The 17,542-nt window shown below is 39.3% G+C and overlaps 1 protein-coding gene and 1 long non-coding RNA gene across 2 annotated transcripts in view; both read left to right on the top strand.

Moving 5' to 3' along the window:
• Positions 1-17,542, top strand: part of LOC132869387 (uncharacterized) — an 86,286-nt gene that overhangs the window by 56,314 nt on the left and 12,430 nt on the right. The window contains exons 4-9 of the mRNA XM_060902724.1: positions 2,660-2,713; positions 4,584-4,889; positions 14,536-14,841; positions 14,933-15,226; positions 16,826-17,131; positions 17,257-17,541. Coding sequence (XP_060758707.1) covers positions 2,660-2,713; positions 4,584-4,889; positions 14,536-14,841; positions 14,933-15,226; positions 16,826-17,131; positions 17,257-17,541 — 1,551 coding nt within the window. The remainder of the gene's footprint in view (positions 1-2,659; positions 2,714-4,583; positions 4,890-14,535; positions 14,842-14,932; positions 15,227-16,825; positions 17,132-17,256; position 17,542) is intronic.
• On the top strand, positions 8,929-13,090 carry LOC132868325 (uncharacterized). The gene is made up of 2 exons (XR_009650825.1): positions 8,929-10,876; positions 12,892-13,090. It is a non-coding gene; the product is annotated as an uncharacterized LOC132868325 (long non-coding RNA).

Genomic DNA, 17,542 nt, shown 5'->3' with positions numbered 1-17,542 from the left:
TGCTTCATAATGACATCGACAATTGGGTGGCACAGCGGTGCAGTATGTGGCATTGTAACTGGTGAACATGAACATTGGTGTTAATTTCTGTGAGGAATGGTGACCTGATGTTGTCCCATCCAGGGTGTTTTCCCTTCCAGGGTGAATTCTCCCATCCTGTCATGTTGCCGGAATAAATTGAAAAGAATAAAGTGGTTACTGAAGACCAATGAAATGAATAATAATAATCTTTATTATTTATACCGCGCATATACCATGTATATATGATCAAATGCGCCTTACAAATTACAATAAATTGCTAACTTTAAGATATTACAAATATTTTAAATCAATAATACAGCTATATATGAATATGTGAATGAAAATAATTCAAAGATTGATAATGGATTATAAAAAAAATATAATTACTTAGTGTTCATTAGCAATTCTGAATAAAATGTCTTTGCTAAAATCTTAAATCTGTTGTAATTGTTCTCTATGGCAATTATATACATAAAATATAAATACTCAATGTTCATAAGCAACTCTAAATAAAAATGTCTTTACTAAAGTCTTAAATCTGTTGTAATTGTTCTCTTCTCTAATATGGCGAGGCAGTGCATTGAAGAGAAACGGGGAGGCTGCAGCAAAGGCCCAATCACCCAGAGTTTTATAAGTCTTAGCACTGAATGAAAACGAGAGCGGACATAATTTAGACTCAAAGAAATTAAGCACGAGATGGGAAAGTTGATGAAGCTATGGAGAGAGATACACAGAGTAACAGTGTGCTTTATTTCAGCAGTTGAATCTACATCCAGTTGGCAAGTTTACCTTAAAACATAAAGGAGGACTTACAATTACTGGATTGCTCTGGAGGGATGAAAGAAAGAATGGAAGGGTGAGATAGGTGTCACCGAAAAGCCATTCAGTACTGTACTTTTGCAGTTGAGTCCACAGACCAAGTTTCATCACTCTCCCTGAAAAGATGTTGGAGTAGTAAAATCATTGGTCTCTAATGGGAAGATATTGGGATGAAAAAGAAAGGACCAAAGAGGAGAAGAGAAAAAGTAATGCAGTATTGACCTAAGTCATGACAACTTAACGATATATATCAACTTCGATGGTCCTAGCTTTTAATCTCAAGGAACAATTAGGCTTTGAAAAATGAACCGAAGCCAATGGGAGGAAAAGTGAAGAATAAAAAATAGAAAGCAGGAGTTATAGAGGGAAGAAAAGGGCTTTGTAACATTTCCCAGAACATGTCGAGCAAGTTTGAAAATGTTCCCATTCAAAGTCTATGGGGAAAATACAGACGGATAGAGAGATAAAAAAAAAGATGGATACCGGTGGAATATCAAAAAGAAAAGACCGACAAAACATTTTGAATGAAGTTTCTCCTGAAATGGCACTTGCATTATTAAAATAGAAGAAGAATATGAAGCCTATGGATCACAATTAGTGGTTGTAAAACAAAGCACATTTAATTAAAATCATTAATTTTATTAATACTATTTTGATGTAATTATTTTTGCAATTATAATTCTGAATGAATAATTTATATTAATTAGAGGATTCAAGGAAGTTCATTAGTTCGTATTAATTAAATAAATAAACAATACCATTTCCTCGAATGGAGTACAGTCAAATACATGTGTATTATGTGATACAGAGGGGAAAAAACTACTTGGTGGAAAAGAAAAAGCCATTTGAGGCTTGCAGGCACAGATATTGGTTTTTGCTCGATTGCTCCGAGGTTTTAACCAACGTGATACTTTGACTACTGGGGAAAAGGAACTCAAGTGACTGTGACCTCAGGTAAGTGTTTTAATGTTCTTGTTTTTATTTCGAAACAAATATCGATTTAAAGAAGAATACAAACATAAAAGGTCAAGGCTGTCTGAGTCGTCCGTAAAAAATTGTTTTTAAAAAATTAAAAAGAGGGAGAAAATAGTGACCGCTCTGCAAAAACAGAGCCTCGGGGCAATTTTGTACAGAGACGCAGCCTCTTGACTCACTGTGACTACGGCAACTCCTTTGACTACTGGGGAAAAGGAACTCAAGTGACCGTGACTTCAGGTAGGATTACATTTGTTAGACACGTTTAATATCACCTTACATTTACAAAATTTTAGAAAATAGATTAGTCTCCACTTTTGGTCCCCATATTGTCCGAGTAGCGCCTAAAACTTTCTCACTGTGCCGCTGCTTTTGATTACTGGGGAAAGGGAACGACGGTGACTGTGACTTCAGGTAAGAAATTCAAACCAAACCTCTTTCGATTCGCCTCCTCGAACACCAACAATATTACAAGAAAAACTGGAACAATTATATTATTTCATTAAAATGCTGAGAAAATGGGGTTCATGTGAAAAAGTCGCACTTCATTTAAAAGAGAAATATTTATCTGATTGTTGGGGAAAATAAAGAAAATAGCACGTCCGTGGATGTTTCTTAATGTGCGTTTATTATGATTTTATTTTCTCGTATAAACCCAGCATCCATCAGCAATGTGCTGTAAAGTTTTAATTCTGAATATAAAATGACACCTGTTGGATCTTTAACGCTGAGAAACTTTACAACTTTTCGGATCTGATTTTTGTGAGTGACTTTGAGACAGTAATATATCGTTAGATCAGACAGCAGGTGTTTTTGAACGATGTCAGAGTGGATTTGTGTCACTGTGACTACGGTTTTGACTACTGGGGAAAGGGAACGACGGTCACCGTTACTTCTGGTAAGAGCCACATCTTAATCTATTCGTGCCGTGAAACCAACATGAAACTTTTTTCCCCTTATTTTCTTTTCGTTAAAAAAGATCAGACTGTAGACTGGTGGTAATGACTGTGCGCTGTGAGGTTTTCTCATGAGCCTGGACTATTCTTCTGGAGAAAACACAGAAAATAACGCTTCAGTTCTCTTCAAACATTAAAAATGTTCACTTCAAGGTTTTGAGTTTTCAAGGTCAGTTTTAGTAAACATGATAATGCTGTTAATATCCTACAAGATCGCGGTTTTTCTGGTTAAAACAAAAACCTTTTTTTTATTTTTTAAAGATGTCGGATATTTTCAGCGTTTCACTGAATAAAGTTCTCTATTTGGTTGATTTTTAATGATGCGCGTCTGAAGCGTCAGTGAGCGCGATAATGTCCCTGGTTTGGTTTGGTTTGGTTTGGTTTGGTTTGGTTGAGTTGAGTTGAGTGGATTGAGGTGGGCTGTGAGCTTGAACACTGTGGAACTGGGCTTCTGATTACTGGGGAAGAGACTCAGCTGCCACCGGAACAAGCGGTCAGTAATTCAGAGATTTGACCTTCAGCTTTATTTCTGTCATAAAGCGAGATTTAATGGTCTAAAATGTAAAGCTGGGGGAAAGTTAAGGGACGTTAAAAAGTCGGTTCTTTGCATCATATTTTAGGGCTTTTTTTCTCGTTATAAGTTTGCGAGATGATTGTATTTAAATTCAGTGAATGATTATTACTCCGTCTAATAAAGTGTGCATGAATGTGATGAGTTCCTGCTTTAGACGGATTTGTGGAGAGGAATAATGGAGGGAAAAGTGGGGAAAGAAGAGACAGAAAATCCCTTTAACGTTGTGTGATTGTTTTCGCTTCTTCTCATCGTTTATAAAATAATTTGGTGTGAAAAATTTGAACGATTTGAAATGATGGATTTATTTTGTTTTGCGCTTTTCTGCTTTAGAGGAGTCCGTTGTTTCAAAGGAGCGGAAATGTAGAATTGGAATAAAACATAGAGATTCTGTGGAAGAAAATCCTGACAAATAATCCGAGTGGGTTTACTGATAATAATAATAATAATAATAATAATAATAATAATAATAATAATAATAATAATGTATTTAGCCTTTGCTTTGTGTTTTGTTGCTTATTATGAGTCAGTTGGTTCAATTCGCCGACCTTCAGAATTCTCTATAAATAAATAAATCGGTCGAACTCTGAGTAAATGCTTTCGATTTGTTTTAAGAGACTAAATTGTATTTATTAAAACGGAGTTTTATAAATGTGTTTTTTCTCATGTAAAGAAATTTAAATTAATTAGTTTTGTTGAATTGTCTCATGTTTTGAAAATTCGGCACAATTCGTTTATTCCGAGAACGAATTAAATCGTAAGAAAAGGGCGGGTTTAGTGATCGGACCCTTTTTCCGGCCCACAGCGTCGATCTGAAATGAACGAATAAAATCTCATTCAGGTGGAAAACTGCGGCCGGAGTTTGCGCGAGCGGTGAGACCGAGTTTCTCATGTTACCGTGTGTGTGTGTGTGTGTGTGTGTGTGTGTGTGTGTGTGTGTGTGTAAAATAAGTATAATTATTGCAATTAAACATTCGAATGTATAATAATTATTAATCATTAGTCCGAATGAATTGTAGATGATTAATAATTTAAAATGGAGGCCAATAAAAATGTCCGTGTGTTCTCTGATTGGAAAGGAGAATAAAGTCCACTTTGAAAAGGGAAGGAGATAAAAAAAAAATGTTGATTTGGGAATAAAATCGGTTGCATTTGAATCTTCCAGGCGCAGAATAAATCTCGTGTTGGTTTGCGGCTCTGTTTATCTCCCGATCTGATCTGTCTGATCTATCTATCTACAGCAGTGCCAAGCGCGCCGAAGTCCCTGTTTCCCGTGTGGCAGTGCGGCTCGTCCCCGGACGGTTACGTCACTCTGGGCTGCATCACGAGCGATTTGGCCACCGCCGACGGACTGAGCTTCAAATGGACGGATGCGAGCGGGAGCGCGCTGACTGACTTCGTGCAATACCCGGCGGTGCGCGCGACCGGAGGCTTCACCTCGGTGAGCAACGCGCGCGTCAAGGCTGCCGACTGGGACCAGAGCAAGAAGTTCACGTGCCAAGTGGAAAATAGCCTCGGTTCCAAAGAAGCGACCTTACAAAAGAAAAGTAAGACAGAAACACCTGAAAACACCCTTTTTTTTTTTTCCAAATCTGCAATCGGTGGCCACTTGATTAAGAAACCTACACCTGCCCCATACACACACTCCCAGAAACAAACTGGGACTAAACCTTCCTTGTCACTGGGGTGGAACCGTCAGGGGAACAGTTTTTAGCCCTTCAGTCTGTATCTTTTCCGTGGAAACGTGAATATAGTGCACATTTTAAAAGAATGTAACGTCCAAAATTGGACCTTAAAGCCCCTGGATGTGCAGCACATTTAAAGCTTTACTCTGAAAGGTAATGAAAGGGGCTCGACATGCATCTTCCTTGGTAAAATGGACATATTCAAGGTAGAAAAGACGAGCCCTTGATGGTATCACCCCAGTGACAAGAGAAAACAGTTTGTGTCTAGATTACAGGATTACTGACACTGGATATGGGAGGTGGATTTGATGAAATGGTCAGTGAATGTAAACACACATTATATATTATGCCTCGGAAGCAAGCAAACAGTAATAAATATGCTACAACGTGTATAACTATGCTTAAACACTGATGATCATGTTATCTTCTGTACTCCATTTGAAAGTGTTTCTTCAACGCGGTTTTAGCGAGCGCTGAAGTGAAGTTCCTGTAAAACTCCATCATTTAAAAAGAAGAATTGAAACCAACCATTTAATCGTGATAGACTGAAGTTTCTTTTCTCTCCTGGCACCAATCAGAGTTTGTGGTTAGTCAATCCGAGAGATCAAAAATTCAGATCCGACACTTTGACTGTTTTCCCAGCAGCCTCAAAGGCCAGAGAGATGGCGATGACTTGAGAATATTTAGTGTGAATATTTCTCTCAGCTCCATGTGTAATCTAACTCCAGTCTCGGTGTGAGCATTATTCTTTCAGAAAACTCTGCACAGGACATGAAATTAGACTGCAAATTAGACAAGAATAAATGTCTACGGTACAACAGTTTCAATTCCTTCGAGTCCTTTTCAAAGAGGATGTTGCATGTCTAATCACACCGAGACAGTCTGCTTTGGCCATTTAAAGTGTCTGACGAAAAGTTTATTATTCCTAAAATGTCTGTCCATTTTTTCAATCAGCACCGGAATATTTCATATCCACAGTCAAACACTTTAAATTCCAAAGCTGACGTACACTGTGTGCTTTTTCTCTGCCAATGCTAAACAAAGCCTGTTCCCTTTTTTCACCTGTAGCTTATGACTTCTCGCATGCTTGTTGCCACAGTATGTTCTCAAAAATCCTTGCAAAACTTTGCTGTGGCATCAACAGTTATGAGATCGATTCGATTTTACAGACTGGGAAACACTAATTGAAGGGGTTCTCGGCCTCAGTCCCAGAGATCCAGTGCTCTGTACAGTTCAGAGTTTTCTCCTGAACCCTGCTCGAATCCATCCATGTCATTTGTTTAGCCAGAAAGAAAACATGAGGGGTGCTGTGATAGGAAAATAATCAGCAATTTGGTGATTGACAATGTTTGATCCCTCTCGAAGTTGATAAGAAAAATATATCCACAGCTTCTTTTACTGAGAAACCGGAAATTTCAATATTCCAAGTTTCAACGTATAGAATATGTAAGAATTTGACAGCACTGATATCCATTCAGATATTATTTGGTCGGAAAAAAAATGCACTTTTTGTGGACTTGATATACTGTGGCAACACAATCTATTCCTCAACTGCAAAACCTGCTGTGCCCATTGCTGCTGCATATGGACCTGTGTGTGTTTTTTGCAGGTGTGATCGAGCACCCCCCTACATCTCTGCTTCTAACAACTCCCACCCAAAAAGAACTAGACAATGGAACAGCTACCTTCATCTGCTTAGCTGCACATTTTTCGCCTAAATCACACACGTTTAAGTGGACTCTTGAAAACCGGGACCTCGGTTCGAAGGTCAAAGGCACCATATTAAGCCAGGATAAAGGTGCTTACACTGCCATAAGTATTTTGGAAATCGGGGCCTACGAATGGACGGGTTCATCATCTCCAGTGAAGTGCGAATTCCAGCAGAAGAAATGGAAAGGATCCGAAGAGGCGAATTATGGTACGTGTTATACGATTCTTCTACTCCTACTTTGATGACTTTTACCTACCAATTTGAAACCTGTCTAAACAGCTGAATGACTCACTTCTTCTAAAGAAGCAGTCAGTTTTACTGAACTAAATGAAAACTTCCTGTGACGGGGTTTGAGCTTGATGGAACTCTCACACCATAATATGAGAGACTGTTTTTAAGGAAAGACTACAAAGCACTTGTGAAATGCTGTCATTGGAAACTGAGTTATTTATCAGTTATGATTATTTTGTTTAATCTGCATTAAAACTTTGTAGAATCTGAAAATGTACCATATATTAATCTATTCACTGTTTGTTTTTTTATTCAAATACTTGCTTGTTTCATGAAAAAAAAATTCGACACCTTCTTTACAGTGTCAGTTCCAGTTCCAAAGCAGCCCGAGGTGATCATCTTCCCACCTTCCACCAGGGACATACTGTTCGATCGCGCCGGCGAGCTCGAGTGCAGGACCGACTTGGATTCGGGTTTCAAGAGCATTAAATGGATTAATGACGAGGGTGAGGAGCTCTCTTCTGTCAAAAAAGTCTCAACGGATTCCAAGGTCAGACTCATCACCTCGATCAGTTTCGATGACTGGAGCAAAGGCACCAATTTCACCTGCGAGGTGGAAAATTCAGCGTTCATCCAGCAGTATAAATCAGTCGTCTACCAAAGAACGAGTGGTAGGAAATGCTTTTATTACTTATATATATACTCTTGCTCTTAATTTGTCTGATTAATCTCTGAGGAATTTCTTTTAGGAAGCAGAAACGCATTCTCAGAGGTGATCTCTAATAATATTGATATTGTGTCCAAATTCTGATTTGAGTTCACGCATGACCAATGTTCCTGAACACTGAAACTGACCTTAACTGTGATTTCATGTTTGTAGGCGAAAAACACTGCCCCAAGGTTTACTTGCTCCCTCCACCAGAGAGACCAGGCAAATCGGTGACCCTGACTTGCTATGTAAAAGACTTCTACCCTAAGGAGGTGTATGTGTCTTGGCTTATTGACGATAATCAAGTGGACGATGTGAAAGGCTATAAGCACAACACCACTCGGGTTCTCGAGAGAGACCACCTGTTTTCAGTGTACAGCCAGCTGATTGTCAGCAGTACAGAATGGGAGAGTGGCGCTGTGTTCAGCTGCAGGGTTTATCACGAGTCCATCGAGGACTCTGTGCGCCTCATATCCAGATCCATCAATAACAAAGCGACTCCACCCACCTTAGTGAATCTCAACCTGAATGTTCCCCCGACCTGCCAGACGTATTAGAAACTGTGTTGTCTGCTATTAATGCTTGTTTTATGTTTATTTTTGCCCCGTCTTCCATGTCCTTTTTTTTTTTTTTAATTAATGCAATGTCATTGTCCTGAAGTCTGTCTGATGCTTGTGTGTCCTTGGTCTTTGGAATATGTCTGATGCAATATTACACTGAAACAATGACAATAAAAAAATCCTTCAGCATGTACCCTGTGCAGTACGGAAATATGATGTTATTATATTACACTAACTGAAGACATCATGATCCGACCACATCCTAAATGTGGATTGTGTAAATTTATGCCATGGCTGCACCTTGACTGGCTTTGTTTGAAGACATTTTAGTTACAGCTGTTTTAAAGTCCTCCTTCATCATATTCTCAACACATCAGTCTTTAGTTAAGGGACATGTTGGACTGCATTTTCCCTAAAACTGGACAGGATCTTCCAAAATGCTCAAATTTCCAATTAAAAAGAAGCAAATAATTAATATGGACTTTAAAGGTCCATCAAATATCATTTCAAGTAGTTTCATAAAATTTAAGAAAGACAAATCCATTCATAAACTATTCATTCTGTTAAATATCAGAGAGAATGTTGCAGTTTTCTGTGACAATGTGTGTGTGTGTGTGTGTGTGTGTGTGTGTGTGTGTGTGCTTTCTGTAATATTTGTCAAGCTTTTCTGTTGCTCTGTGTTGATGACTATTCGTAAATATATCCTTGATTAGGCCGTAAATCAAAATGCTGCAACGATTGAGTTTAATGCTGTTTTATCTGCAACAAGCCAAGACATTCAGACTTTCATATAATGTGGAGAATTTTTTCTCCCCTTTTCCTTGACAGGTTGGTGGTCACCGGTTTCAATTAACAAACCTTCATGCGTAGCTTTCATAATACCATGCATTCAAACATCGACGAATCAAGATACGCAATCTTAATTTGAGAGAAACACAAACAAGAACCTGTGAAGGCACTTTGGCTCGAGAACCTTTTGCTGATTTTGAACAGTGACACCACTTTGATCAGGAACCATTGAAACACGAGTTTTCTCCCCAATCATGAGATAAATTACAAAAGATGTGAAATCCATTGAAAGATTTTTTTTTTAAACACACCTCGGTAACCTAGTCAAGAAATAAAATGCAGTTATTTGTTGTTATACTTTCACTGTCCACTTTATTAGGAACAGCTGTACACCTGCACGTTCATGCAGTTATCTAATCAGCCAATCATGTCGCAGGCAGCACAATGCATACAGAGGGTTAGTCTGTGTCCATGATGGCCTCAGATTCCTTTCCTTGGTTGACAGGAGTGGAAGCTGATGTGGCCTTCTGCTCTTGTCGCTCATTCACCTCAAGGTTTGATGGGTTGTGTGTTCTGAGATGCTTTTCTGCTCACCACGGTTGTAGAGTGACTATTTGAGTTACTATGTTCTTCCTGGCAGCTTGAACCAATCTGTCCATTTTCCTCTGATCTCTCTCATCAGCGAGGCGTTTCCACCCACAGATCTGTCGCTCGCTCAGTGTTTTTAGTTTTTTTCATCATTCTGTGTAAACTCTACAGGCTGTTTCTGTGAAAATCCCAGGAGATCAGCAATTTATGAAAAACTCAAACTTGTGGTACCAACATCCAAGCCACGATTAAAGTCTCAGATGTCACACTTTTCCCCCTTTCTGATGTTTGATGCGAACATTAACTGAAGCTCTTGACCTGTATCTGCAGGATTTTATACATTGCACTGCTGCCACATGATTGGCTGATTGAGATAACTACAGGAATGTACAGGTGTTCCTAATAAAGTGGACAGTGGGGGGTATTTGTTATCATGTGTAAAGCACATCCCAAAACAACAAAACTGTTGTTTTGGGATGAACAAAACTGACTTCAAAGTGCGACTTGTCACAAAAGCAAGAAACTGCAAAGTGCAAAGCCGTCCATTCGAAAGACATTCCCATGTCAGAAAACTGAACATTACAGCTTGACTTCTGAATGTACAAAAACGAACGCTAAAGACTCCTTCCATAAATATTCAATCAGTGTCTCCTGACAGAAAACATGACCATATCGACATGTCCAAACCCTTTTTTAAAAATCCATTCATGTGCATGTTACTACAGAAAAACAACATATTAGAACAAGCACCTTGTAGCCAGAACTGATGTTATAGAAACAAATCGACATCATCTGACCAAACAGAGTTGAGAATTCAACAGCACTGTGGGATGAAATGAAATAAGTGTCAGGATATTACATTAAATATACCCACTTTGGCCATTTTAAATGTTAACGTTTCCATTTAACGAGAGCCGAAGCTGATGTAATGTTGGAAAACATGTTGCATGAGACTAGCACTGGAAAATTCCATGCTTCATATTCAGTATGTCGAGTCCACTTTTAATCCTTTACACTGTATAGAGTGTGTAAGTTGTGGTGTACATCATCTGTAAACTGATACGTATGTGCTTTCTGTTCTTATTCTCATCATGTACAAATGTGTGTGTGTATGTGTACAGTAATAGATGGCCTGAGGTTGACCGAGATGTTCTACCATGAGACAGATATGGAGGATGACAGCATGGTAAACACTGCCTTGACGTTTGTGTTCCTCTTCCTCATCACCCTCTTCTACAGCATCGGAGTGACTGTTATCAAGGTGAGACCTGATCCAAGAAACAAACAGGGTGAATTCAGGTTGACTGGGACAAACAAATAAATCAATAAAAGCAGTCTGCAGATCTTTTTACTTCATATTCTGTATTTATATAATTTTCCAGACTGTGCTGTGTTCATGTCCCTGTAATATGGGATGGTTGGCTTGATGTTTTTAGTCAGTCTGCTGGGGATAAAAATAAGTGCTGAATAAAAATGGGAATGAAGGAAAAATGTCTGAAGCTTCTTTAGAATATTATAAACACACGTTAACTCATCTCATCTCATTATGAAAATATCAGAAATGTGTCGTGTGTTGGGGATTTTGTTTCAATTAATGGTGTGGAAACTGTCCCAATATACTAGTGAATCTCAACAAATTTGAATACCATGAAAAAGTTCCTTTTTTTCATAATTTAATTCAAAAAGGTAAACTTTCATATATTCTATATTCATTACATGTAAAGTGAAATATTTAAAGCCTTTGTTGTTTTAATTTTGATGATTATGGCTTATAGCTCATGAAAATCAGAAATCCAGTATCTCAAATTATTAGAATATTCCCTAAGATCGATCAAAAAAGCATTTACAATACAGAAATGACCAACTTCTGAAAAGTATATTCATTTATACACTCGATACTTGGTTGAGGCTCCTTTACCATGAATTACTGTATCAATGCGGTGTGGCATGGAGGTGATCAGTCTGTGGCACTGCTGAGGTGTTATTGAAGCCCAGGTTGCTTTGATAGTGGCCTTCAGCGTATCTGTATTTTTGGGTCGGGTGTTTCTCATCTTCCTCTTGACAATACCCCATAGATTCTCTATGGGGTTCAGGTCAGGCAAGTTGGCTGGCCAATCAAACACAGTAATATCATGGTCAGCAAGCCATTTGGTAGTAGTTTTGGCACTGTGGGTAGGTGCTAAGTCCTGCTGGAAAAGGAAATCAGCATCTCCAAAAAGCTCATTGGCAGATGGAAGCATGACGTGCTCTAAAATCTCCTGGTAGATGGCTGTGTTGACTTTGGACTTGATAAAATACAGTGGACCAACACCAGCAGATAGCATGGCACCCCAAATCATCACAGACTGTGGAAACTTCACACTGGGCTTCAAACACCTTGGATTCTGTGCCTCTCCACTCTTCCTCCAGACTCTAGAACCATGATTTCCAAATTAAATGCAAAATGTACTTTCATCTGAAAAGAGGACTTTGGACCACTGAGCAACAGTCCATTTCTTTCTCTCCTTAGCCCAGATAAGACACTTCTGACATTGCCTCTGGCTCAGGAGTAGCTTGATATTAGGAATGCAAAAGTTGTATCCCCTTTCTTGAAGATGTCTGTTTGTGATGGGTCTTGATACACTGACACCAGCCTCAGTCCACTCCTTGTGAAGCTCTCCTAAGTTCTTGAATCAACTTTTCTTGACAATCCTCTCAAGACTGCGGCCATCCCTGTTGCTTGTGCACCTTTTCCAGCCACCCTTTTCAGCAATGACCTTTTGTGGCTTACCCTCCTTGTGGAGGGCATCAGTGATCATCTTCTGGACAACAGTCAAGTCAACAGTCTTCCCCATGATTGTGGTTGTGTGTACTGAACTAGACCGAGAGATACACTGTGTTCAGACCGTTTTACTCAAACTCGAAATTAAATATTCTAATATTTTGAGATGTTTTTTTATGTTTTTGTACTGTATGCCATACTGATTAAAATTAAAATTGAAAAATGCTTGAAACATTTTAGTTTATGTGTAATGCGTCTATAATATATAACATTTTCACTTTCTTAAATAACTGATGGAAAATATTGAACTTTTTTACAATATTCTAATTTTTTGAGATGCACTAGTATTTGAATTCACCCTAATGAGAGAGAGAGAGAGAGAGAGAGAGAGAGAGAGAGATATGAATATCCAGGATACTTTGATTTCATTACATAATGAACAAAGACAATATATTTCTGTCCCACATGACGAATGGTACTTTTGTGATCTAATCAGATTAAAATTGTGATTTCAGGTGAAATGAAGACAGAAACTGCGTGGAAACGAGTTTGGTTTTCTCTCTGTTTCTTCATGATACTGTTCTGATACTTTCTGCTGTTGCCTACTCGCCTACTTTCCACGTATTTTATATCTGTAAATACCTTTTGGACATTTAAATGTTGGACTTTTTTCATGCTTTTACTCAAATCTCAAATAAAGGTCTTTGAAAAATATGCAGTTAAAAGTCTCATTGTTTTTTCCATCTTTATTTGAATCGTTGTTGACCTTGAAGTCGAGTGTTTATTTTAATCGGCTTCATTTTTCTAAACTGTTTCACTGGCAATCGTATTTCCTTCAGTTTCTGTTCTGTAAATGGAGTAAAAGTGTTTTGTTCTCTGATTTATTCTTTTATGAAGTGAAACTGTCTTGTGCATTTTTACAAAGGCTTTTTCATGTCACTGAGCAAACGAAGAGAATAAAAAACACTCTTTACATAAGAGGCAAAACACGGCAAGTCAATGATCTAATAATGGATGCAAACATTGCACTTCTTCCTGTGCAGGTGTGTTTCACTCCATCTCAGAGATACAGATGATTTTCACTTCTTCATTTGGAAGATTGTGCCGTTTATCTTTGGCCTGCTTGTTGTCTCACTGCTACTTCCATCCACTGGTTGCTGTGCTCGCTGAAGCCTGTCCTGCTCTCCTTCCTCTAACCACACCACAAAACACCACACACTGTCAAACACACACACAAAGAATTATACTGATGTTGTTCTTTAAATTAATCATGCAAAAAACTAAGAGGAGAGCGAGATCAAACACACACAGAGTGATTACTGTGATAAATCCGACACTTCACAGAGTTATTTGTCATTAGTTGTTCCATTGAGTTGTGTTTTTAAAAACTCCCACACACAACCAAATAAACACAGAATGAGTCAAAAGAAAAAGGGGAAAAAAACCACTTATGAACTAATCCTCACTTCCAATCTCACAAACTCGTCTCGCTTGCTCTGTCGATGAGATTTATTATGATCAGTCATGCAGATGAAATAAACACTGGTCGAACTTTTAACTCTGGTGATGAGGTTGTTTGGCTTTGCTGCAACTTTGGGGGCAGAAAATTAAAAGAAAGGATGTTGCGAATTTCCAAGAACAAAAAAAAATACCAAGTTTTGATTTTGTTCTTTTGCAATGTCAGATTATTGAAGTGAAAATTAAATATTTTTGATTGAACAGAAACGGACAGTAAATCTGCTGATATTCATTCGCTAATGAGGCTCTGGCACGTTGTGCTCAGTATGTTTTTCTCACTCGTCTCTCACCAAACCCAGGATCTGATGGGCCAGGAGTTTTAAAAAGTGCTGAAAAATATAATATAGCTTTCAGTTATTTATCCATAGAACAAACAGAAGTGCCATCTTCTCTGATTTGTGCCAGGTGCTTTTCAAACAGAGTTCCTTGTGGTGTATGGGATGCAGTCATATTTCTAATGACATCATCATCATGAAGTTTATTGTCCAATATCACAGTTTGAGTTCCTGATGAAGTGTTGTTGTGCCAGTGTTTTAACACAACAAAAGAAGAAGAAACTTTGAGGAAGTTTGACTCATCACTAAATATATCAATAATATAAATGTCATGCACTTGAATTGCTTGTATCTCGCTGTTTATAGCTCAGCCTGTGACTGAGCCCAACATCACCATCAGCATCACGACAGCAGACGACATCGTTCGTCTGCTTTGTTGGTTGGATGGTTTTCGTCCAAAAAAAGTGAATGTTGAGTGGTACAAGGGTGAGGAGCTGCTCCGAGAGAAATCGACCCTGAAAGTATTCGAAGCTTCCAGCAAAGGAGAAAAGATGTTTGCTGCACTCTGTGAACTCAGCATTAATACAGAGCAATGGAACGAAGGGACAGAGTTCACCTGTCAGGCCACACACAATTCCAAGACCTTCAAACAAACATGGAGCAAGTGTAAAGGTCAGTTCCGCAGAAGGAAAATGCAAAATAAAAATCTTCCATGATGTTCAAGTTGAAGTGAACAATCTTGCGCTGACATACTGTATTGCAGCTCATCCGACATCCAAACCGCTGATACGTCTGGAGAAACCTCGTCTCGTGTCAGTATTGACAGATTCAGAAATAACAGTCTCCTGTGTTGTTGAGACTATGTTCAACACCCAAGTGTCATGGCTTGTAGACGGAAAGAAAAAGAAGGACAAGACGAGCACAAAAGAGACGAGACTGGGCAAGACGGTCAGCAATCTGACCATCTCTACAGCAGACTGGAAAACCGTGCAGAAAATCACATGCATCGCTAAACATCCATGTTTCAACAAAGTAGAGGAGACGATCGATACTACAGGTAAGGATATAATGGATATAATTTAAACTTGTATTTCTAATCTATATGTTCATTTATATTGCAAGAAGCAAGATACAAAAGGCCACACTTTACAACTTGATGTGTGACGGGATTGTTCAGGTTGCCTCACATACAGTACATTAGTGATTAAAAGAGTAGATACATGAATTTAGATACATGGGGACAGGGGCGCCGCCAGACATTTTGGGCCCCATGAAAGATTAGAATTTTGGGCCCCCCAACTTTGCCCACCCTCGTCACAATTGCACTATTGTCATTATTTGACTTTTGATAGCTCATGGACCTTGAGTTTGTGACTTTATTACATTTTATGTATTAACCAATGGTTGAAACCAATGGTTTAGAACATGTGAACATTCCACACACGTAACCATGTCAAACACTTGACTGGTGTCCGTTATTAGTGTAACGGGTTTATTTTTTTCCACTTGCCATTGTGTGTAGTGGTGGGGAAATTCTGCGCTGGCCCTTTAAGAGCGCAGGGAGTTATGGGAACGAGGCGCTGGCCTCTTTCAGTTCGTTTTGGAAATGTAAGCGCCAATGCCACTGGACGTTTGCAGCCCGTCCTCAGCAGTGTATTTGTGTCTCATTTCTTCAGAATAAAAAGACTGGTGAACAACACAACGCAACGTTTGTTACATTAGCAAAACTTTAATCTAGCAAACTGTATATGGCGCTCGCTTATTAAAAACTTCAATCCTAAAGCATTTATGGGTTGTATTGCTGCTTACCTCCTTCTCCAAAGGGGGGGTTCAGTGGTTTGGTAGGGCGGAGGTCCCCCTGAGGCTGAATCTGCATATTTAGGGCACCCCATTAGTTATGAAACTGGTTATTAGCACTAGTTATTAGCACCAGCATAACGTAATATTTCATCTTGTTTATCACACAAGTCAGCTCAGTTATTAAAATGGCAAAAGTCACTGTACAAACTGTAAAAGTGTTCTCTTGATAGGCTAATCCAACCACGTTCATACTGTTCATTTACCATTCGCTAATATTTTGAACACACATGTGAGCGATAGCTACCTTTCTTTGGGAAAAACTGAGTGACCAGTTGCCTGCCTCTCCGGTCCCTCTCAGCTTTCATCTGCCTTTCTTTACGTTTTTGACAGCCACGCTTCATATTTAGCGATCATAGACTGTACGCACTCCACTGCTGGCTGGCTGCTGCTGCACCGCGACACAGCAGCAAGTAGCGTTGCACTGATCAGCACACAGATTTAACGCATCGCGCTTCTACCAGAACTGGACCGTACCATTTCGCAAAAGGGGGAGGGTTAAATGACAATATGTTGAAGAACTCAAGAAATAGACAACCTTGTTCAATTAGCTCATTTTACCAGATGGAATATTGTTGTTATTTCAAAAGTCTTATTAAAATCATCAAAAGCATATTATCAGCCCCTTAAAGGGCCCCATGGCAGTGCTGGGCCCCTAGAATTGTTCTGACCTTTCCCCCCCTGGTGGCGCCCATGCATGGGGATCATCCTCAACTGGTTCCACTTTGGAAAAGTCACTTAAAATATTTTAATTTCATCGAAAATGTGAAAGGACAAACCTTTCCCTGATGTTCCTCAGAACCTGTGCAGAAAACTCCGACAGTGGTGATCAGGAGGATCCTTACAGACGGAGAGAAGGGAGACAGCGCGGTGCTGGTGTGTGCCGCAAGAGATCTGCCCTCTGGTGAGCTCGCCATCACCCTCCAGGCCAACGAAGCCAAGCTCTCTGATGCTCAGTATGTGGACCTGCCCAAAGGCCAGGACACTCTGACTGCACGTTTCACTGTTTCCAAAACGACACAATCCAAAGACCAACGTTACACCTGTCAGATTCAGCAAAGCAGTACCAATAAGTGGGAGTCCAATTCTACAGGAAACATTTTTGGTGAGAAATATTTCAACCTCAATGTCTTTACTGTTTGAATATCGGTAATATTTACAGGAACAAATCAGTGGAGCCAGAAATGAAATCCTTCCAGTTTGTGCTCAAATGTTTGATCCTCTCTCCAGGTGACCCTTCAGTGGAACTTTCAGTTGTTTCCACTGTGGATAAATCTGCATCGAAGACACAAAAACTTCTTTGCTCTGGAACTGGACTTAACCCAAAGATCAAGTGGCTCCCCAAATCTGTGCTGAATGATCTCCGTGAAGTAACGGTGCAAGCAGACGGGCGTGTGAAAGTGTCCAGCGAGATATCGCTTCCACAGCAGGAGTGGAATAATGGAGGGGAATTTACGTGTGAGGTCAGCGATCAGGATCACAAACCTGTTCAGAAGAGCACCAGTGTCTGTGCAGG

Source organism: Neoarius graeffei, chromosome 20, assembly GCF_027579695.1.
Source record: "Neoarius graeffei isolate fNeoGra1 chromosome 20, fNeoGra1.pri, whole genome shotgun sequence".
In the NCBI taxonomy this organism is placed as follows: domain Eukaryota; kingdom Metazoa; phylum Chordata; class Actinopteri; order Siluriformes; family Ariidae; genus Neoarius; species Neoarius graeffei.
The sequence above is the reverse complement of the archived record's forward strand: the minus strand, read 5'-3'. Positions and strand labels throughout refer to the sequence as shown.